The 24,401-nt window shown below is 45.4% G+C and overlaps 1 protein-coding gene across 1 annotated transcript in view; it reads left to right on the top strand.

Annotated features, from left to right (window-relative positions):
* Scd5 (stearoyl-CoA desaturase 5) overlaps positions 1-22,371 on the top strand; it is a 119,167-nt gene extending 96,796 nt beyond the window's left edge. The window contains exons 5-6 of the mRNA XM_005388247.2: positions 19,538-19,770; positions 20,882-22,371. Of these exons, the coding sequence (XP_005388304.2) occupies positions 19,538-19,770; positions 20,882-21,072 (424 nt within the window). The 3' untranslated portion in view covers positions 21,073-22,371. The remainder of the gene's footprint in view (positions 1-19,537; positions 19,771-20,881) is intronic.
* Positions 22,372-24,401: the final 2,030 nt, after the last annotated feature.

The raw sequence follows: 24,401 nt of genomic DNA, 5'->3' as shown, positions 1-24,401 counted from the left end.
AAATTTCAGTGTTGTTTTAATTAGGACCTCTCCAATGACCAGTGGTGTTGAACATTTTTTCATGTATTTAGTTGCCATTTGTATTTCTTCATCTGAGAAGTGTGTATTCATCTCAGATGCCATTTTTGGATTGGGTCTTTGAATTTGGAAAGCCTGATTTTTTTCAGTGCTTTGTATGTTTTAGATGTAAGTCTTACTTTGAATTTAATTTGCTTTTCTTTTTTTAGTTTGCCCAAGTAGAATCTTAGGTAATTAGTTTTAGAGTTTTCTTTTTTTTTTTTTTAAGAGTAGAATATATTTAGTGGGAAAAGAGAGCTTTTATCTGAGAGAGAGACAGAAGGGGTCTTGGTGGGTTGCTGAAGATCCTGCCTTTTCTAGGGATTTTATAGAGCAAAACCATGAGGTGAGGTGGATACAAGGTGGGCATGAGGTGGGACAAAACTATGGTCAACCAATAAGATTTTATTTTTTCTAATATAATCATTCATGCTACAGATTTCCCACTTTAAGCACGGCTTCCATAACATTGCACATATTTTGTTAAGGTATATTCTCATTTTCATTTAATCCAAGTGTATAATTTCTCTTGAGATTTCTTCTTTAAATAATGTAATATTTAGAAGTGTGTTGTCTAATTTCCATGTATTTTGGGATTTCCCGGTTGTCTTTCTGTTGTTGACTTCTGGTTTAATTCTGTTGTGGTCTAGGAGCAGTCACTATATGATTTCCATTCTTTGACATTTTCTGAGGTATTTTATGATCCAGAACATGAACACTTGAGGTCAATCTGGGTGAGTGTTCTGTGTGAGCAAGAGAAGAGTGTGTCTTCCACACTCGTTGGGCAAAATTATTGGTAGATGTCAATTGCTATCAGCTGTGTTCAGTTGATTGCTGGTACTGCTGAGTTCCATTCCATCCTTACTGGTTTTCTAACTGCTGGATCTATGTATTTCTGATAGAAGTTGGTAGAAGTTTTCAACTATAGTAGTGGATTCCTCTATGACTCCTTTCAGTTCTAGCCTTACATTTTGACAGTCTGTTGTTGGGTGCATACACATTAATTATTATTTCTTTCTTAGAATTGAGCATGGACATCACTATGTAATGCCTGTCCCTATCCCTAGCAACTTTTTTTGCTTTGAAGTCTGCTGCTGCCTAAGATTAATATAGCTCTTCCCACGATCTTTATTTGTGTTACTATATCTTTCTCCATCCATTTACTTTTAATCTATGTTTTTTTATTGCAAGTGACTTTCTTTAAACAGCATGTGATTAAGTCCTGTTTTTATACGCCCTATTTCTCTTTTAATTGGTGCATTTAGATCATTGATGCTCCAAGTTTTTTTTTGTTTTGTTTTGTTTTGTGGTACCAGGGATCAAACTCAGGACCTTGCACTTGCCAAGCAAGCCCTTGTGGCTCCAAGTTTTTATTGATATAGCTAAATGCCTGTCATATTTGTTACTGTTTTGTATTTGTTGCCCTTGTTCTTTTTATCTATTTTTTTCCTTCCTCTCTTTTTCTACCTTTTGTGTCTTTAAATGAGCATGTTATGATTTCATTTTTTTCTCCTGTGTTAGTGCTGTCATTCATTCCACTTACATATAAGCGTAGATAAGTCTCTCTCTCTCTCTCTCTCTCTCTCTCCACACACATGCACACACATGCACACACACAAGAATACACAACCAGGTAAATTTTGTTATTACTTTGCACAAATTTTTATCTGTTACTAGATCAATTAAGAGTAAGAAAAATACGCCAGGTACTCAGGGAGACTAAGTCAGGAGGATTGCAAGTTTAAGGCTGGCTTGGGCAACTGAGTAATTTACTGACACCCTGTCTCACAATAAAAAATATAAAGAGGGCTGGGGATATATCTCAGGGTGAATCCCCTGGGTTCAATCCCCAATACTGCCAAAAAACCCCAATGATATTTTATTTGACCTTAACCCACTCTGAGAGTTCACAACCAACCTGACCCCATCTTCCTTGACCAAATCCATAGCCTTTATTCCTGGTTCTCCACAGGGCCCTTGAGAATCTACATCTTGAGTCTGTTTGCCATGACCCTCCCTATTGCTAGGTTAATAGAAAGTTCTTGTCATGGTATTAGTGACTCTGAATGGCAGAGCACGTTCAAGGCCTTGGTTAGTTATTTGTATTTTGTGGGAAGTTCCATAGAAATAATCTCAGAAGGAGAGACGCTCAATGGAGAGATAGTCAGATATCAAAATATGCGTTTAGGATCTGGGCAAAGATGTGGCATCAGGAGCTTCCACCATCCCCTCACTCCTCAGTCACCCTTGGCTTGATGACTGCCGATTCCACAGGGGTCCTTGACGGGTCATGTAGCCAGGAAGCCAACTTGGCCCCCAGCTGAGCATCTCTTGGCTAGTCTATAAACAGAGCCCTGCTCTGTGGTATCTTTTCTGCCAACTCTTAGGATTAATAGTGGGTACCATGAAGCATGAGGCATTTTCTCAGGTAATCCAGCTTCTTTCCGCTTTTTACATGCATCACTTATTCATTTAATAGCCGTGCATTGGGCACTCCCTATATACCAGGCACTGCTTAAGGTTCTGGAGATTGAGCAGTGAACCAAAAACTAAATTCTGGAGGCTACTAGTTTTTCTTTCTACACTCCCAGTCTGGGTCTGGAGATGTGAGAAGGAAGGTCCTCCCTCCTCTGCCCCCTGCCTGAAAGGGTCCCTCCTCCCTGCTTCTCCCCCTTCCTCCCTGTTCTCCATCTCTGCCCCGTTGATCTGACTTGGTTCACTTCCTCTTATCTGCTTGCCTTTCTGTCCCTGAAGTCTTTGTCTTTTCACCTGACAGCTCTAGTCCCTCATCTGTCACACTGTGAGGCTCTCTCCTCTCAAGCTTTGTTGGACAGTAAAATCCACTCAGCCTGTTGCACAGCCAGAGATGAGAGTCTTGGACCTGCTTGGATTGCCTCCTCACGTTCTGGACACCCCTGTGAATGTAAATATCCCTTCCCCTTGAGTTGGATCTCGCATCTTTGAGAGATTGTTTCTTGTAATCTTTTTCCCTGCATCCAGCTATAATTCTCAAAATTTAAAATTTTTACTCTTTCAGGCCCAAGGACTTGAGAACTATAAACTAAAAAGCTGTAGACTGTGTTTCATTAGATCCGACTTGTTAAAAGTAAATGGGGGGCTGGGGATTTAGCTCAGTGGCAAAAGCGCCTGCCTGGCAAGCGCAAGGTCGTGAGTTCGGTTCCCGGTACCGGAGAAAAACCAAAAAAAAAAAAAAAAAAAAAAGTAAATGGGAAATGTCAGACATCTTTCACTACCTTCATAGAGTGTCTGGCCTTTCCCAGGAGGTTTGGACAACTGTGGCCGAACAGTTGACCTAAACTCTGGATGCAGGACAGAGATGATTCAGTGCTGAGGATCAGCACCAACCCCAAAATTTCCCTCTTATAGTGGTTAGAATCAGTGTGGCAGAAAGTTCAACAGCTTGTTTTGACTTTTAAAAATTCCCAAGTCATACTGTCTTGTGTTTGCCTCTGTAAGAGGTACTTTTTCTACAAGAACTTTGGGAGAATGTGTGTGTGTGTGTGTGTGTGTGTGAGAGAGAGAGAGACAGAGAGAGAGAGAGAGAGAGAGAGAGAGAGAGAGTCAACTGCATTAGCAGTCATTTTTATTTCCCCTCGTTGACCATCCATTTCTTTGTGCAAGAAACTCCCCTGGCAAAATGAGGAAACAGTTTCTGAAATTCCTGCACTCACTAGAGTAGAGGACATAGTAATGAACAGGTATCAATAAATTCTGAAGCTAGTGTTTGCAAAGTGTTATCTTGGTTTCATTTTTGATAGCAGTAAAGGCATCTTCCTAAATCATGGGTTCACTTCATGGGCCAATAATAGCTTTCATTTATTAACTGCCACTGTGTGTGTATGTTTTGTCTTTACATACATTATCTCTGATCCTTACAATTATTCTGCCATATACTTGGTAGTATCTGAGTTCCGGTCTTGAATTCTAAATGTCCTGGCATCCCATTGCCTTGATTAGCCAAGTCAAAACAAGAATAGCATATGTTTGCACAAAATTATTCTTTTTATAGAAAAATATTACTTTACTACCAAAGTTGAAAAGAAGTCTTAGCTAGTTTTCATGTAAAATTCAAATATTGATATAGAGGTTAAATCAAGGTTAAGTTTTACAAAGGACATTTTGTTGCAGGTAGACTATGTTCTCACAAATACATGCTCATTGAAACCACTCCAAAAAGTGCTGCTCAAAGCCACATGGCCCTTCTGTGTCTCTGGAGGTATTCTGAAGTTCAGAGTGGAGACCCACTCAGGGAGACTTGTGAGAACAGTACATACATAACAGAGGTAGACTGGAAAGCATGCGTTTTTCTTGGTGTCCTTGTTAACTATGTGCCACGTAGATAGGTTTACAATCTGAGTAGCATCTTGTTATTGCTTTCAGTCAGTCAGTCAACGCAAGGAAGCAGGTATAGAGAGCTAAAGGGCAGCCTTAAAATCAAAGATCTTGCTTTTACCACTCCATCTGAGATTCTGTCTCCACAAAAGTATAATGATGATGTGCTAATATCTACCTTACACAGTTACTGGGTGGATAAACCAGTTGGTATGTAGGAAAGAATTGAGGAGGTGTACGTTCAATGTTTGTGTTAGCTAACAAGGCAGTGATATGGAGGAGCAATTCCGCTGATAAAGTGTAGGTTCTAAAAGACTACTCATATGCCCATTAAAAAATAAGCACAGAGTGACTAAGAGAAGCTTAAACTACCAGTGTCCAGATGTCTTTCCATAAATGAAGGCACAGTGATGCTGTCAAAGCCTTAAAACCAGGCTCTTTTCTTCCTCTCACTCCGCCGGACCGTCCCCCGTGTGGGCCTCTGATGCCTGCCATCCCTGTGTTGTCACCACGTGGATGGGTCCAGTACCCAGCAGCTCAGAGACCTGGGAGCACCCTGGCTAACAGCAGCCGTGTCTTTGGTCAGCCCTTGAGCCACACCTGCCTCAGGTCCCCTGGGAAACACCTGGATGAAGTTCGGGCTCCGGGCCATCACTCATTGTGTAACATTTAGCCCCAAACCCAAAAAGCTGCCCTTTTCATGTCATCAATCCCTCTTTCTTCCTTTTGATCATTCTTCACTCTTGGGCTTAAGAATCCTTCCTGCTGTGCCATGCGCACCCTGCAGCATCTGGCACTGTCTCATGCCCTTGCATTCTGAAAAATTGCCTCTACCCTTGTTGCCATCCCAAGCGTGTGTCTCTCTGGCAGTGTTTTTAGAGTAACTCACTGCTTTTATACTTCCCAAAGGACGATGTTACCGAGGCTTATAAGATGTCTCAGACTGAGCACCAAGCCACCCGGTGTGGCCCTAACTCCCTCGCGGCGTGGGGCTGGGTAATTGTTCGAGGCTGCTTACCAGCCGTGGCTGGCAGGCAGGTGGCATTGGTGTTTTTCTTTACCCTGTCGTGTTCATGCCTGCGAACCTCCTTAAATAGAAAATTTGTAAGTAGGGGCATTTCTGTACCAAGGGGTATGGAAGATACAAAAGTGATAAAAGACACAATCCTTGCGAATCTTAACATTTAATTGGAAAGAAAAACCACACATTGTTTTTGTCCTCACCTATGTTTTTAATTTGTATTAGTACATGCATGTTTTCAGTATGTAATTATATTCTTCACGTGGAGTCGGTACATGTACATAGCACATCTTAATTCTTTTTTCACCCCTCCCTTCCCGCCATCTCTTGGATCCTTTCCAGAAGGGGAAATATCTATCTCCTATTTCCTATTGTCTATCTTTTATTTTGCTCTTTATTTATATTTTACATTTCTCACAAAGAGACATCACATAATATTTAAGCCCGTTTGTCTTATTTATTTAAGTTAACATTATAGTATCATGGTGCATCCATTTACCTACACATGCCTCACCTTTATTCTTCATTTGCTTTATCCATTCATCTGTCAGTGAACATATAGGCTACTTCCAAGATTTAGCTATTATTAGTGGAAGAAAAGGCACACACTTGTAAATAGCCAGAGGCCTCCAGGTCTAAGTGAAAGTGACACTGCAGTAGATGAGCACATGAGGGGCAGGGGAATTTCTCATGGAGCAGGCAGGCTGGGAGGGAGTCCCAGAAGAACTCTGCATGGACAGGGGCTCCTTAGTAACTGGCAGGACAAGGACTTTCTCATTGCTCTCCTGCATGAGAACTGTCCAACCTCGTGTCAAGATGTCTGTTATCTACGCTGGTAAATGTTGGAAGTCCTCTGTGGAGGTCCTACGTGTTTCTTGTTTGGTTGCTTTTCAGACAGTCCATAATTTTTGCTGTTACTGTTAACAGGAATCACTGAGTTTTTATCTTGGACAGTGACTAGATTCCCCACAGGGCCCAGGTAAGCAGCAGGAACTGCCACATTGCCCAGACAACTTGCAGAACGCCACTGGGAGGCACCTGCCTGTGCCCAGTGCCTTGTAGGTTGCTGCCTGAAGTCACCTTGGCAGGAGCCAGAGGGTTCCCCATAGAAGATGCCGTCTAGATGCTTGGTGTAATCCAGCCTCAGGATTAAAAGTGTACCACCCTCCCTCCCTCCTTCTCTTAAATGCTTCCGTGGTGTCTTAGTGACTTTGCTCATCGCTGGGACAAAATACCCGACACCCACAACATAAGGGAGGAGGTTTATTTGGGCTTATGTTTCAGTCTGTAGTCAGCACAACAGAGGAGCAGAGCAGAGCAGAGCTGCTCACAGCATGGCGGACAGAAAGCAGAGAAAGCAGGGAGGAGCTGGGGAGGGAGATAAGCCCCACCAGGCCAGGCCCCTGTGACCCCAACTCCTAACAGCAAGTCAGCTGTCTTAGTTACTTTTTCTTGTTGCTGAGACAAAATATGTAACACCCAAAGTTAAAAGAGAAGTTTATTTTGGTTTACAGTTCATAGATGATTCAGTCCACAATCAGCTGGCTCCAAGGCAGGGTGGCATGGCAGACAGGCATCATAGAGGAGAAACCGTTCATGGCAGGAAGTGGACAAAGCAGAAGACACCATGCTATGAGAGATGAGACACGAGCACAGCTCTTTCTGACCCGTATAGGCAGGCTTTAGGCAGACTACTCGCCCTTAGGGCACGTTGTGCTCACACGCTAGCATCACACCATGAATCAATCCCAGCATCACATCCTTGATCCCAGCAGCACAAGCTCTAGATCCAGCCACTTCCGACAAGCCCCACCTATGACCACATGAGGTTTTGGGGGACATCTAGATATAAACCTTAACATACGGGCTCAGGAATGTTTACAGAATAAAAGGAGCAGAGGGAAACTGCCTTCTAGGGGAAGAACACCTCATTGCAAAGGGTGTTCCAAGAGCCAAACTCGAAGTCCAAAATACTGTAAGTGTAAAGATGAAAAGGGATGAATTCCCACTGAAAGAGAGAGCAAGGAAACCACTGTGGACCTCACAGCTGAAGTGCCCCTGTCAGGAGTTGGCTCTGGCCTGCTCCCTGTGCCAGTCCGACTTCTTACACTGCCTCCTTTCCTATAAAACAGTAACAAATGTGTCACCAGATGCAAGGAATCAGATAATGAGCTTTGTCAGAACATGCTCATGGGCTCCAAGGGAGTATGTATCTCTGCTACTGTTTGGCTTTCTCTTCTAAACCTCCTCTTGGCTGTCCTCCCTTTTAAAGAAGACAAAAATAGTTACTATCAAGAGAGTCAGGGAAGCCATAGATATATGACTCCTGGGCAGAATTTGAAAGCCCTTTTTTTAATGTTTAAACACACACACATACACGCGCACGCAGACACACACACACACACACACACACACACACACACACACGCTTAGTTCTTCCCAACCAAGAACTTAGAATTTTGTGATAATGTTTGGTCTAATTGATGACAGATCAGCTCTCCCTCTGTGGCGGTAATGAGCAGACCTCAGGGCGAGAATGGGGTAGTGAGAGTCTCAGAATTCCTGGTGGTGAGGGGCTTTCTGAATCCTAAAGAAAAAGAGGAACAGAAAATAAGATTGGCATGGTGGGCACACCTGTGATCCTGGCACTCTGGGAAGCTGAGACAGGAGGATCACAAGCTTGAACAAGACCCTGGCTCAGAATAAAAAATGCGAAGAGGATTGGGGATGTAGCTCAGGGTGAAGGATCTGGATTCAATTCCCAGTGCCAAAAGAAAGAAAGAAAGAAAAACAAAAATGAAGGATGGGGAACTGGAAACACCCTCAAGAGCCGGTACTCAAGTAGGGACAGTGTTTAAAAAAATGCGACAGGCTCTGTTGACTATGCAACCATCTTCCTTTTCTCTATGATCCTTGTGGCTTTGCTCATCTTACCTACATAAACTACTAGAAAAAGATAGGGAGGAGGGGCCAAGTAAAATTTAAATCTTTCAAATTCTGTATTGAAAGTTTGAGTCCAGGTTGTATTGGAAGACGGGATGATTACCTTGAGGTCTGAGGTCTTTCTCTGCTAATTGTCACCAGCATCTACTTCTGTCCTCACCTCTTCTATTATTGTGATAACTGTGAGCTGAAGCTCCTTTGCATATAAATGAAAAACACCTTCTTTCCAGGGATTCCTTCAGGTGCTCGTTTAGAATCTTTTTTTGCTTTTGAAAATATGAAATTCTAATAAACCGAGTACAAGTTTATATCTAAGCTTAGAATAACAATAACAGCTTCCTGTGGTTATTTTTATTATTTCTGTGACATTTTTCATCATGTTGACTTCCATGTATCGAGTACTTACCGTGCACCAAACTCCATCCTTTGTATAAGTAAAATCTAGGATGTATGATACAGGTGGGGTATGATATTTCAATATATGTGTACTATATACGTTCACCAAGGCAGTTGATTCTTATCTCTGTATCACTGTTTTGTGTTTGGAATCTTCCATCTCCTAGTTATTCAGAAAATATTTTATGAATAATTTTATGAACATACGCTGTGAACTGTAGTCTCCACACCATTCTGTAGAACACTGGCACCTACTCAAGTCGTCCAGCTCACTGTGCTTGGGCCCCGGTCTTCCAACCTTCCACTCATGCCACGCCCCAGCCTGCAGCCTCTAGTGATCTGGGTCAGGTAACAATAGAGCACACTGACAAGTCTAAGGGCTACTTGCCTTGGATGAGATGCCTGGAGGCCACTGCTGCAGTCTCCTACCCTTTCTCTCCTGGGCTTAGGGTCCCTTCATGCTGAGCAGCTCTCTGTGCACCCCACTGACCTCCGGCAGGTCCACCCCTAAAGCACCTCTTGGGACTTCTTTGTCGATCCTGAGCCAAGACACCGCTCAGCGCCCGTGTTTGCCACCCAGAGGTTTGTGGATGGTGGTGATGGAGGCGGAGGCCACAAGAAGTGGGAGCTGGCAGATACGTTTGTCCCCTAAACTTCTCCTAGAAGACAAGTCCTGACACTCACTTGCTCCTGTGCCCTCTTGGGAGATAGATAGTCCTGCCACATGGGGATGCCACTCAGTAGCCAGCTTCGGGTTGCCACCTTCCGGGCCTCCACACTGCTTCCCTGGACTGCACTCCCTTTCCAGTACGGAAGCAAATCCACATGGCTCCAGCCCTCCTTGAGGGGAACCCGGCCTGAGACTTCGTCACCATCAGGAATGGAAGGCCCAGTTTCGGTGTATAAGCTCTGATGAAGAAAACAGGAAATGGGTGGTGGCTACCACATCCATTTTCTTTTCCGGTTTAGGTGGTTGAACATGCATGCCATCAACTAGCTATCTGAAATGAGTGTCTTTCTAAGGTCCTCTAGCAGCTAGCTACTCTGAAGGGACATTGAATAATGTAGTAATTGCAGCTAAGAGCAAAGCTCACAGAGCAGGTGTTCTGGAAGAAATCAGTTTTCAGGTGATTTTGGAAGGACTGGACAGCTTGAGAAAGACTGTGTAGCTTGAACACAGGAGTGGAGCCGTGTGATCTCTGGAAAGAGTGTGTCATACACAAGGGTCATGTGTTTCACATGTGGAACGAAGCACTCATGTTTTGTCAGCCTCAGTAGCAGTGCTTTGCATGCCTAATCAGTTCAGCCGCAGCAGCGGCTATTGATCTTGAAGGTGACTCAAATGGTGCCATTGGCTCTTCCCCCTCGGAGCTGCTGGTGAGTGGCTTCTTGATGATAGAGTTGGCAGGGTTTTGGAATTAAAGTTACTCCCCAGAGGGAGTGTGGAGGGTTGTACTCTTAGTTGGCGACTGTCCTTTCAGCCCAAGGTGAGAGTGATGGAGAGAAAATGCGTGTGCACACAAAAACCCATGCACTCTGGTGCGTGTGAGTATCTAGTATTACTGTAATTCCTTTCACTATTTTTACTGCTAAAAAATTAGAAACAACTGTCTCATTTTTAAAAGAAATGACATTGAATAAAATTCAATTTAATTTTCTTACTTAACTCATAGAGCACATCCTACAGTAAACAACATCACATTTCAACAGCAATAGCATCACCCTAGAAAACATTAGTTAGCTTACAAATGGATCGGGTTTTCATTCCTTTGGAGATTGGTGATCTCTTTGATGCAAGCCCTTCCCCCAGAAAAGTGGAAATGCCCAAATGAGCTGCATTCGATTGCAGTGTAGGAACAGCGGTTATGTTTTGTCCTGCGGTGACCTGGTTATCCCAGAGAGTGAGGGTGAAAGTGGAATGCGTGTAAGGGGGACAGAAAGTGGAGATTCAGCCATTTTATTTAAAGTATTAGCTTGCAAATGATTTTTTTGTTGTTGTTTTGTTTTGTTTTGTTTTTTTCCAGTACTGGGAATCAAACTCATGACCTTGCGCTTTCCAGGCAGGCGCTGTGCCGCTGAGCTAAATCCCCAGCCCCGCAAATGATTATAATTTTCCATCTTAATCACTCTACACCGCATCTCATCTGGAGTTGGTCTGTTGTTCATATGATTTATTCAGAACAACAGAGAACTAGTAAGGAAGGGAGGGAGGACAGTGGGAAAGAGAGAGAGAGAAACAGACAGACAGAGACAGAGAAAAAGAGACCAACTCTGACCCAGATGACCCCGGGTCGAATCAACTTAGGTTTCTACTGAGGACCAGAGAAACTCCAGGCTTGAACAGCGGAAGGAGGAGCTGACCTACTTTTGCCAAAGACAAATGGATGCTCATTTTCGATTCCTCCCGGTGCAGTTCAACAGTTTGCCTGGTTCCTGGGCGCCTACTGCAGATAAAGCCGAAGGAAGAGAGTGTAAAGTGATGCCACTTCCCCTCGAGTTGCACGTTTCGAAGGTGAAGCGGGTGCTTTGTGCGCAGTGGTTTGCTGCCTTTGCTTCCTCCCCAGGAGAGAAGCTGCTCCCGGAAGCTTACACATCCAGATGGCCCAGCTAAAAGGTTTTCTCCGGCAGGAAAGCTGGTCAGAGAGGAGCACAGAGGTGATGTAATTGAGGTCAGAGCCGTGTCCAGAGTTGTCTGGCTGCAGCTTTCAGAGAAGACTTCAAACACAGCCGACACGAATGCTTTCACTTACACACACTGCACGAGGGGAGACAAAGCCCATTTTCAACCTGAAGAAGAGCTTCCCATAAACGGGCTTCTGTCTTCTGCTCTGCATCCAGGCACACTGCATATTCCACCCCGCATGGGTGATACGGGGACAGTGGATGGGAGGAGAATGCGCCATCCAGTTACAGACTGCCAGGCTATGACACTTGTCCGCTGAATAAATGTTTAGTAAGCATTCACATTATTCTTCCCGATACCCTACAAGATGCAGACATCGGAGGGAGGGGAATCACAAAAGCAAGCATGTTTCATCAAGATGCCAGTGACAGCTCATCGCTCATCACCACCACACATCAGAGGGCCTGTCGTTTCCTTCTCTCCCTCCGAGGTGTTCGCTTTTCGCATCCCCTCCAGCTGCCCCCCCTGGAAGTCAGCAGGCTTTCCTCTCCCTCTGGCTCTGACAGATTTCACTGAAGATCTTACACATCACCAGCTCAGGATGGCTGGGCCCTGGGGGAGCCAGATAGGGGGAAGTGCTTGCGGAACGAGCACAGCAATTGCTGCTGCAGTCAAAGGAAAACGAATGTTTTCAGGGGTTTTTCATACCTGGATTTGGGAGACAGAAGGAAGGGAAGGAGGGAGGAAGGGAAAAGAAAGAAAAAAGGAGGAAAGAAGGAAGAAAGTTCAACATTTTTCTTCTACATAAAAGCAAGTTAATTTTTCCATTTTCTTCATTGCGATCAGTTTATGGGAATGAGGGTGTTCCTCAGGGAGGTGGGGAAGGTTAGCATTTAAGATAGCTAGAGCTTTCTTGGACTGGGGCATTGCTGGGTGCGGTGGCTTTGTGTCTTTCCAGCTGTGGTGTTGGAGTGATGAAGGGTGTGCAGTGGCGGAGTCCAAGGTCCATATCGATTGCAGACCTGGCCTTAGAAGCTGCCACTTAGAAACTATGGAAAACTGCACAACAATCACCCAGAGTTAGTCCAGTGCTCTTGCTGTGTGTTTCTGGCTAACACATGTGAGTCTCTGGTTTCAAACACGCTCTGCGGGTCTCTTTTGGATCCATATCTGCTCACCCTCCCCTTCTCTCTAGTCCTTACCCCTTTCTTCTTCCTTGACTATTATAGAAGTCTTCTGCTCTGGGTCTGCGTGTTCTCAGGGAGGAACCACGCTCACGTTCCAAACCAAGACCCAACCTGTCAGAGTGGCTGCTAATCCCACATGTTGTCAACATTTTCCCGTGGTTGGCAGCTTGGAGAATGACTTAGAAGCCCATGGTTAGATATCACTTATTTAGACAAGGGATAGGAATCCTCACAGTGAAATCCAGGGGGCTGGCTCCCAAGGACTAAGGATGAATTTAATCAGGTGGGCGACTCTATGCACAGTCTTACACTGTCACCAATCCCAGAAGTAAGAGTCTTACGAAGGCCCCCAAATCGGGCTGTACATATATTGTACTTTTTTTGAAATCTTGGCATTTTTCTCTGCCTTAAGAAGTGTTTTGTTTTTTTTTTAAATTTTCCAGAGAAGCTGAGAATTCATCATTTATTAACTAAAGTATCATCCATTCAGTAATGCTACAGATATTTAGAAGCACCTTCTGCTCGGGCTCTGGGCTCTGCTAGACCCTGAGAATCTGGCTTTCCGTTGTACCCAGCCAGTGCTCCAGTGTGTCTATGTCACGGTATGGTCCCCCAGAAGCTGTCACATTGCATGAGGCTTCCAGGGGAGGGTCACTGAGATGAACAGCTGTAGAAGAAGGGATAGGAGAGGGAATAGGGCGGGGAAAAGGCTGGGCTTGGACAGGCCTCAGTCAGTCTTGAGGCATGAGGCACAGTGACTGTGTGTCCCCATTAGGGCCAGGGGAAATGGCCCTTTTCTGCCTAAGGCAGCACTGTCAGGAGCTGGGAGGTTCCGTCCTTCCATCCTAAGATGAGATCTGGGGTCAAACCGCGTGTCCGCTGGTGTCCTACCGTGCTTCCTGCTACTCCTCAGAAGATCTTGACGCAGCTGGTGTGAACAATCAGAAATTCTCTGCATCCAAAGGGAAGACGTCAGGGATAAGTAGCACCGGGACTGGTTAGTGCCTGGCTCCAAAGCATTTTCAGGGACCTTTGCATCTTCTGTGCTGTGACCTAAGGGATTAACTTTGTTTCTCAGTCTTCTCCCCATCCTAGCCATGGGTGGCTCAAGCAGGACAGGCTCTCCTTGTGAGAAAAGAGAATCCAGCTGTCTTGGTTACTTTTCTGTCGTTGCTGGGACAAAATATCTGATGCCCAAAATTAAGGAAGGAAAGGTTTATTTCGCTTACAGTTTGTGGAGGTTTCAATCGGTACTTGGCAGATTATAAGGCAGAGTGGCACGTGGCAGAGGGCTGCATCTCAGGGCGGCAGCACACAGCTAAGCAACAAACACACACCAGCGGAATGGGGGAGGAATGTCCTCAAGCACTCTTTTCCTCTCCCTTACATATGCAAACTATCCACCCCAGGGCGGGTGTAGCTCTCACACCCACAATCATTCAACTCTAATAGCCTGCCCCATGGTCACATGAGGCTTTGGAGGGGACACACAGAGATAAACCATAGCACCAGCTCTGCCCCCTTGCTCTTTTTAGTATTGAGGAAAATGATGCCTCATACTTTTTTACTGTGGTAAAATTTATACAGCATAATATTTTCCATTTTAACCATTTGTAAGAGAATAATTTTCTGCCATCAAGTGTATTCATGGTGTTATATAGCCATTGGTATGGTTTGCAAAATTTTTCATCATTCCATAAGAAACCCCTTGTATTCATTAAACAGCAACTTCTCCTCTACCCCCTCCTTCCAGCAGTGCTGACTTTCATCTTCATTTTTGTCTCTGAATTATCTACTGTAGTTGCATTCTATATGTGGAATCATATAGTGATTGTCCTTCTGTGTCTGTTTTATTTCACTCATCATAATGTTTTCAAAATCTATCCATGTTGTAGTATGTGAGGTATGATAAAAAATAAGGTAAACCTTTAAGTTTAAAAAATTATTATAGTAAAAGATACATTGCCATTAATCTCCCTCAAAACACTCTCCCTTGCTTGGAACACTTACTTATCCCAGCACTCTTGCCACTTTCTGAAGCAGGTCTGGAGGTTTTCTCATGAATGTCTTTAGTTGTGCCATCATAGCCACCTTGATATTCTGAGCCAATTCAAAACATGTACCTTTCTTTTTTTTTTGGTTTTTCTCCCGGTACCGGGAACTGAACTCACAGCCTTGCACTTGCCAGGCAGGCGCTTTGCTGCTGAGCTAAATCCCCAGCCCCATCATGTACCTTTCATTGTCATTTTGACTTGAAACAGCCAGAAGTTGCATGGTGCCAGATCTGGTGAATAAGGTGGATGAGGGCAAGAACAGAACTGGCCCTTTCAGAAGCAGAGTGTGACACAGTGTTGCTATGATGGAGGATGAAACCATTTACTCATTTCTTAGGGTGTTTCTACATACATCATTCCTGTCAAATAAAAATATTACGGTAAAAGTAAATACTTTCAATTGATTCCGGACATCGAGGGAGCCACGACTGTGCATCTGAAGACACTCACGAAAGAGGACTACCAGAACTGCTTCAGAAAGTGATGGGATAGGTGTGTTTAAAGCAAGGAGAAGTATTTTGAGGGGGCTTAAAAGACAGTGTGTCTTTCACTACAATAACATTTTTTAACATTCACCTTATATTTTGATCACACTGCATATATCAAAATTTCATTTCTTTTAATGGTTGAATAGTAATATGTAAAACAACATTTTGCTTATCTTTCACCTATTGATGGACATGGCTCATTTCCACCACTTGGCTATTGTGACTAATGCTGCTATAAACTTAGGAGTATAGATATGTACTCAAGGCCCTGGTCTCCATTCTTTAGGATGTATGCATAGAGTGGAACTGCTGGGTCATAAGATAATTTGATATTTCTACCATCATTTTCTGTTCTGCTTATACCATTTTATATTCCCTCCAGCAATGCAGAGGGTTCCAATTTCTCCATATCAGTCATGGACCAGAAAAAAGTTCCAGCCTAGCTAGAGTATACATAGTGTCTACTTCTATCTTGAAATAACAACATTTTCACACAAATGCACACTGCGTATGAGGCAAATCCCCGGGTACATTTACCTCCGTGACCTGTTCTTGACTGGCTGGATGAGCGGCAGATAGCCGGGATGTAAGAACTGAGCGTGACTCCAGGATGGCTCTGTCCCAGTGTGGCTGATGGTTCTCTGGACCCCAGCAACGCTCCTGGGAAAGAGAGGTAATAAAATCTACTCTGTGAGGCTGTTGTAGAATTCAAATGAGAAAATGTATGCGAGTGGCACACATTAATATGCTGATGAGCTCCAAATCTCTATTCCTGTCACCTCCCCTTCCAGGCACCTGCAAACACCAGACCTGCATACCGATGTCTCTTACTTGGCTCTGCATTTGAGTGTACAGGGCACCTCCTGCTGCTGGTGTCCACGGCTGCACGCCCTTACACCTGCCACTCGGCTGTCCTGCCTCTTATTGGCTCGTGGCATCTCCATCCCTGATGTCATCAATGAGTGCTCACCTTCCCCAGCACTGAGCCTGTGAGCCAGTGCAGTCACTCTCCTTGGGAGACACATTCAAGATTTGACCATTCTCACCCGACCCCACGACTCTCCTGGTCTAAGCCACATCCTCTCGTACCTGCATCTCAGCAATGGCTTCCAAGAAGACCCTCCACTCGGTCCCCCTGATTCCTATCCTCCTGTCCCCTTCCAGCCAGCTCACCTCTCTTCCCTGAATGTCTTTGGGGCCTTTGTGCTGTGGTTTCCTCTGCCTCACTTGGCCACATGGCTAACTTCTCATTTCCTCCAAGTGCTTACCAAAAAACCACAGTGTCAGGAGGCTTCCCTAGATTCGCACCTTCAGGGTCAGTACCTGCCTGTGGTAGGTCATTCCCCTTCCTTGCTTTGCATTTCTTCTATGTTTTTACCACTAGCCTACCCTATATTTTGTCTTACCCTATCACTTATTGTCTGTCTTCCTATCAGTGCAGATCAGTTACGAAGGTCTCTGCCACAGCACCCCAGTTCTGCAAGGATGGTGATTTTTGTTTGTTTGGTTAATTTTGTATCTCAGTGCTAGGGCATGGCCTGGCACGCGGTAGGCACTTAATGAATTTGTTAGTACAGCATTTTCCAGAGGAGAAATCTGAGACTCAGCACAATTAAATAATCCACTCAAGGTCATTTAGCCAGCAAGTGGCCAAGTTGGGGAGTTGGATGTTCTGTGATGCTTACAACATAAAAAGCCCATTTGGCAAAGAGACAGGGCCAGAGGAACAGCCCCGCTCCAGCCCCCTCCTCCCCCAGTTGTAGAAAGGAAGTGTTATCCACGAGGAAGGACTTGGTGCTGTAGGGCTCAGTGGAGGTTTTCTGTGGCCCCTTGGTAAAGGAGTTGGGATTTGAGTCGGTAAGCACGAAAGACACGGGGCACCGGGTGGGAGACTGGTGGGCTGGCGACCGTATTAGATGGAGGCCAATGGCCGAGGCATTTGTCTGCTCAACTGCCCATGCAGCAGGAATCCTTGTAAAGTATCAGAGGAGCAACTTGACAGCTGCAATATAATTTGACCTCCTGCCATTTAGTTGGAGTTAGGACAGTGATCTTTTCTCCTTTTCTATTTTTTAAGACTGTCCTTTTTGCAGACTGTGGTAGTACATGTCTGTAATCCCAGCACTCGGGAGGTTGAGGCAGAAGGATTATAAGCCTGGGCTACACAGTGAGTTCAAGACCAGCCTGGAGTACACAGTGAGACTCTGTCTCAAAGAAAGAAAAACAAAAACGTCTGTTTTGAGGAAGAGGGAGTTTGGCTGGCAAGTGGCCGTGCTGCCCAGTAGAGCCCAGACTTCCTCTGTCACACTGGAAGCCACGTTGCAGGTGCCCGTCCTCCTCAGCAGCCCAGTCCCCTTGGCGGAGTGGTGCCAAGGCTATCAAGTGGCTCCCAGACTGTCCCGAGGGAGGAGGCGGTACAGGCCCAGAGTGGAAGCCAAGTCCTGGGCTGTGCTCATGCGGAGAAGGCTATCGCCAGGCTCAGGCAGGGTGGGCCGTTGGAGTGTGGCCTTGGCCCTCCCTGGACACCATGGCACTGCCCACCTCAGGGCCTTGATGGCCGGAGCAACCTGCCCTGAGTTGGCTGGAGGATTGGCCAGGAAGAGGATGCCACACTGAACCCTCTGGCACGCACAGAGCCGGCTTTTGGTGCAAGTGCTTTCTGTCACCTTCTCAGGAGCCATGTAAGGTCAGAACCATGGCTTGGGAGAGGCTGCATGGAAGGGCCCAGTTGGAAGCAGAGAGTGGAAGGAGGGGAGGGAAGCCTGGAGTGGCACTGTGCCTCCTGCTGGCCACATTAAGCTGCTTGCAGCAGCCCCTGCTCTGGGCACCCTGTCCCCCTTCCTCAGAGCTCTACCCTCTCCCGAACTCACCCCGTCCCCAGGCCCAGGACTGCTACATGGCTGGATGCTCCCCTGCCCATGCGCCCCCTTTGCAGCTGTGCTGCAGCCCCAGCTGTGGCCCTTTCTGGACATAAGTCTTGCCCACAGTCCCCAGCCCAGGGCACTTGGGGCCTATGGCTGAATGACATGGCGACACCTTTCATGTGAGGGCAACTCTTATGGCATCCAGCCCAGAAGACCCTCCTGGAACCTCGGAAGCCCACTGTGGGTGAGCGAATCCCTCTGCCCATTGTAGCTTTCTGCTCCACCTTCCAGGAGGGTGTCATGGTGCCCCCCAAGGCTCTGCACATGGCCCTGGGAAACCCACACCAAGACTACCAGCCAGCCCCTCCTCCGACTTCCTAGGTGCCTACTACCCACTAAAACACAGCCCTCCTCTATCCCAGTGCCTGATGGATTAGTATGTTGCCCAATAAAAACAATACGTTGCCCCAAAATAGTGATTATAGGAACCAACACTTCTGTACAGCTAACGAGCTACAAAGCACACTGAGGTGTGTGGTTTCATGTGTAAGGCAGGGCAGCATGGTGGAATGCTACTGAATTTGAATTTTGGCCCTGACCCCTTGTTAGTCTTGTGCCTTCAAGTCAGCTGCATAACCCTTCTCTTTTTCACCTCAAAAGTGGGAATGATGTTGACCACTTCCTGGGAAAGTTTTAAATGAATCAGCACAGGTAAGGTCTCCTAATAGCCCTGCCGTGTGCTAGGTTCTCAGTAAGTGTTTGCCAGCTCTATGGCCAGAAATCTACCTAGCAACGGTTTGCTTTTTGATCATTACTTTTTATGTGGCCACACCTGTGTCTATACTCACTGTGTATTTTTTATGCTGGTTTGGAATGTAATCTCTGATGGGCACACATTTTTCTGAGAGTGGAAGTTGTTTGTCTTTTGAGCAAGCTCAGTGAGTAGAGCAATGAAAAGTAAAATAAAAGATAGACTAGGAAATGGGGAGAGAGATCTCTTGCAAAGGGAAGGAGGCCAAGAGAGAGAGGGAGAAGTAAGAGAAGGGAAGGGGAAGAAAAGAATTAAGGTGTGTTGTGAACATACACCACCTCCTCACAAGGGATGTACTGAAAACCTGTACCAATAAAAGTTAAAACTTTTTAAAAGGAGAAAACCTGACTGAAGTTGACTGGCTGATGAAAGTGCTCTGCAGGACCTATCTCAAACCGATGGCTTGTAGGACAAATGAATCTCTAAGACACACAGGTTTGGCAGCACCGTGTTTATTTTACGTGGAAATTCCTCTTACCTGTGCTGCAGGGCTGACCACTTCCTACAGCTGTCTGCCTGTCCCATTTCTCAGACGTGTGGTCCTGCCTGGTCTTTGGAGGTGTGTGTGGGCATCTGTCTGCACGGAGGAACACAAATGCAGTTCTCCTTACACAGAGAGGGGCAAAGGGGTTGAGTGGCCCAAATCCCTGCTTGGCCGTCTCTCCTCTTCCCCTCGCTTGCTCGGAAAGTCCCCGCCTCTGTCATCATGTGGCAGTGATGACAAATGTCCTGCCTCACAGGTACTACAAGATCTCCGTGCTGCTCATGTGTTTTGTGGTCCCCACGCTGGTGCCCTGGTACATCTGGGGAGAGAGCCTGTGGAATTCCTACTTCTTGGCCGCCATCCTCCGTTACGCCATTGCCCTCCATGGCACCTGGCTGGTCAACAGTGTTGCCCACATGTACGGAAACCGGCCCTATGACAAGCACATCAGCCCTCGGCAGAACCCGCTCGTGGCTCTGGGTGCCATTGGTGAGTACAGCATTGGAACCAAGGGGGAGAAGGGCAGCCCTGACTTTACTGACTTCTGAATGGCTTATGGATCAGTAAAGAGAGGGCGTGGAATGCTGTGAACTTGAGTTTTGGCTCCAGAATCCTGGCTCTTGGGTAAGTCTTATGATTGCCTTGATTTAGTTTTTTATCTGCTAAATGGAAAATAGCAATGCCTACTTCATAAGAATACACGGTGTGATAAAAATAGTGAATGATTATTTGTATTTTATTTGTAATTATACTACAGTAAAAGGCACCAGGAACCCTCCCTTTCCCACGTGATCTTTTGCTTCAAACACCTCATCCCCTCATTCTTTCGGAAGCAGTTCTGGAAGTTTTTTTTCGTGTCTTCAGTTGCACTGTGGCGGCTGTCTCAGTGTCCCGAATTGATTCAAAATGTTTACCTTTCATTTTGACTTTTGGGAAGAGCCAGGGGTCACATGGTGCCAGATCTGGTGAAGAAGATGGAAGAGGACAGACTATTTATGAGCCCACCTTTGTGCTGGATGACACTCAGCAGCGGCACTCACTGTGTATCTGATTACGCTTCATAAAGACATGAAAGAGGTCCTCTAGAACTGCGTCAGAAAGTGCCAAGAGTGATGGAATAAGTGTGTTTGATGTGAGGGGAGGTATTTTGGAGGAGATTAATGGCAGTGTGCCTCTCTGTAATTTTAAAAATTGAAACATTCACTGAATGTTTTGATCATACCTCATACTTACCTGCCTGAATAACTCTCATCTCCCCCTCCCACACTCCCCCACGAAGTCTTCCTGTTGTCACTCCAGTCTGCAGAGACTAGTTTCCTTCCATGAACATACATCACAGTGATGATCTCTTACCAGCCACATGGCATGTAGAACTCCAGTGGGTATCATGTAGCCTGCAGTTCCTGTGGGAGAGTTAATCCAGGGACCCTGCTGTTTTTCTGTTCATACTTAATTTGTTAGCCAACGGAGGAATTGCTTGTGAGGGCTGGAACCAAGTCTCTTGCTCCTCACAGTCTTTGACCCTCAAAAAAACAGGTGATAAAACAGTGTGCCCCAGGGGGTGGTGATGGGATTGTTTCAGTGCCGCTTTGTGTTGCAGGTGAAGGCTTCCACAATTACCATCACACCTTTCCCTTCGACTACTCTGCCAGTGAACTCGGCTTGAATTTCAACCCGACCACGTGGTTCATTGATTTCATGTGCTTGCTGGGGCTGGCCACTGACCGGAAACGGGCCACCAAGCCCATGATCGAGGCCCGGAAGGCCAAGACTGGGGACGGCAGTGCCTGAAGCTGGGACTGCGACCACCATAGTGCATAATGACATCCTGGCCTGTGGCTTTTGTCACTGTCGTTCTCTCATCCATGGAACCATAGGGGAGGGTAGAAGCGGGGAAGAGGAGAAAGGAATGTATGTGGTTGGAAAATTTTGTATTTGTCTCAAAATAATGTCAACTACAACTGTCAATGAAAAAACTAATTTTAAGTCAATATTAATACTATGATGTAACATTAAAACCTGGACATGTGATTTTACCACTGTAGTGACAGTATGTCAAACATACATTGTTATGTGCTTGTACATGATGCTAACCCTGGCAGGATGAATGTTAAATTCTTCAGTGGGACCCAGGAAGCATTTGTTTTATTTTCTACCAATTAATCCAGAGTTGCTTTTAAATGTACATAAAGGAACAGAGAGACAGGATAGAAGACAAAAGCAGAGGGACTGCAGAGTAACTGGAAAATGTTCCTGGTTTGTAATTACTGCGTCTGTCTGGTTTGCTGTTTGTTTAAGTGAGAGAACTGACAACCTTAAAAACTGAGGATACAGGAAACAGCTTTTGTATTTCGCTCCACACAGCTCTTGTATTTCACTTTTTACCCTGTTTGCAACTTCCCAGTGTTCTGCTGTCTTTCCCTACCTGGCTATTTTTATGTCCTGAACCATACAGTCAGCCCACCCCATAAATCAATACCTGTTTACGTGTTCGATTTTGTTCTCTTTGCTATTGTTGTTTCAAAGGTGTATAACTCAGACATGCTAGCCATCAAATTAAACTTAAATTAAGCTCACATTCAAATGTTTAGACACTTAATTTGTATTCTAATTGATCACAGCCATCGATGCATGTAGCTGCTTCTACTTAATAAGTGTATTAATTTTCCACACTAGGCTAGCCGATCTTAATAACCGACAGCTATCTAGAGCTCTGTCTAGTAATGCATGTAGCCATCATTGATTTTGTGGCAAAATAGAAAGTGATTATTATGTAGCATCTGGATTAAAACAATTTCTGTGTGTTCAGTTGCCACGTAAAGCTCATATTGAATTAATGGGACTGCGTGACCTTTGTGTTAGGTGTTAGGGCAAAAGAAAGGCTTTAGAGTGTTGGTGTCAGAGTACTTTGAAGATAGATATTTTCCAGAAAGATGTAGTATTTAAAATTTACACTTTAGGAAAAGAAACGACAGTAATTAGAAATTGTCATAATGAAGTTTCTTCATCCAGCAGGTGTTTAATAGTGTTAATTTTGTCATTAATAATGTGTAAATTATGAGTGATTTACAATAAATGATTATGCATTCATTGGTGTTCTCATCCAGATACTTAATGTTGCTTAGTGGGGGTTTTCAAGAGGACCTCATGGTTTATGATGAGCATTTGATGTGGCTCAGGATTACTGTACTAAAAAGGCCTGGACCAGGTCTCCCCATCCTTCTGCGGGAGGCACAGCCTCCTTCCTCACTCACCAACACTGTCACGGCTCTGCTCTAGCTGATAAGTGGGAACCTCTGCTCCTCCCTGTCACCCAGGGACATGAAGGGCACCTTTCTTCCCCAAATTTTGCCACTGGTGGCCCAAAGTGGGGGCAATGGACTCCCCCTCTCACCCCAGTTCTGAGTCTTTCAACTTTGCCTGTCTACCCCTCAAGCCTCTATCCTTGCTATCTGATGTAGACTTTTTCGCCTGCAGGGGAGGGGATTCCAGTCACTGGTGGGACCAGAGCTTCTCGGGTAGGGACCCCTTGGATGCACACGCCTGTGGTGTTCTTCAGCCCCTGCATATTCCAGTCACACACATGCAGGACCTTGTGTGGGATGTCGGCAGAGTGGAGTGTTCCAAGGTGAGTTTGTATCAGGATGACCTAAAATGATCCTGATTGCGAATATGAATCTTTGACCCCAAAAAAGACTAAACTTAACTTGTCCATGAATACAAATAATTACATTTGGAACGGGCATTTGAAATCTCCTCATGAAAGCAGCATATTCCCAGCAGGTCTAGCCAGACCCTCTCTCTTATGAACCTGAGTGGCGTCTCTCTCTGCAGTGGTACCTACGAACCACAAGAGTGGGACGAAGGTCAGATCTTTCTAGTGTCTTTCATATGAATGTCTTTTGCGGGTCTCTAAGGGAAGAAAGAAGCCCTGGCAAGCATTTCCCTGGTCCATCCAAGATGGCCCTAGAGACACTGCTACATTTTTTGAAAAGTTCAGGGTAAACTTTCATTAGCGAATGATCTCCCCATATCCTAGCTGTAATTTCAGTCCTACAGGGCTCACTGTAGAGGTACTCCCCATGCATCTAGTCACCTCCAATAGTGTGGGTATCATGACAGCTACAGGGAGCTGGCCCAGGACCACGGAGCCAACTCAAAGGCACAAGTCTGAGATATGCTACTGACTATCTGTGTGAACTTTAGAAAAACCATTCTTTCTGGATCTACTTTTCTTATCTGCAAAGAGAGGGAATTAAATAGACCCTGTGTAAAGTCCCCTCAGCCCTAACATCCAGTGGCAGCAACCAGAAGGACAATGTGCCTGAATTTATATTTGAGACTTTTCTCAAATCAGCACTGTTCTTTCTGGAAGCTGGAAGATCAAAATTGAGGAGAAATAATTGAATAGGAGAACAGAGACTGAGGCTGAAAGGTAGAATGTTTTTATAGAAGGAAAGAAGAGAAGAAGGGAGAAAGGAAGGGAAGGAAAAAGGAAGGAAGGAAGGAAGGAAGGAAGGAAGGAAGGAAGGGAAAATTTCATTTGTTCCCAAAGTATTATAAAGCAATAAAATATAATCTACATGAAAAACAACTTGATGAAAGGAAGTACTGCAAAGAGCTCTGGGACTTAGTGGAATGGTAGAAACCACACTGGACTTGGAGTCTTCAAACCTGAGTTTCACTTCTAATTCTTGGTCTAACTGTTTCCTAGGGTGTGTTTTTTGGATGAAACCCTTGAAAGTGCTGCTTACCAACCTGCTAAGCCTGTCTCAGAGTCCCCATTCCCTAAGTGGGAACAGCCACAGGTAGATGCCTCAGAAGAATCTAGAAGCTTCTGACTGTGCCTGGTACATGAGGGGCCCCAGGAGACATCAGCTGAGGGTAGTGGCCTGTCCTAGATGCAGTGCAAAGTGGGGTGTCCTGCACAGGGCTGCATGCTGGAAGTGGGGAGCCAGTTCTGGGCCTGGCTGGGCTGTGCCCTAGCACTGGGCTGTAAGTGTGACCTTCCCGGGTCCCTCGTCTGGCCTGCACACTGTGCAGTGATGCCTGCGTCCATCAGCTCATTGCTGTCCCTGTCTAGAGCGGGGATGGAAGCGTGAAGGGAAGAGGTCAAGCAC

This window comes from Chinchilla lanigera, unplaced genomic scaffold (assembly GCF_000276665.1).
Source record: "Chinchilla lanigera isolate Chin_1 unplaced genomic scaffold, ChiLan1.0 scaffold00032, whole genome shotgun sequence".
NCBI lineage: Eukaryota > Metazoa > Chordata > Mammalia > Rodentia > Chinchillidae > Chinchilla > Chinchilla lanigera.
This window is presented reverse-complemented; position numbering and strand designations above follow the sequence as displayed.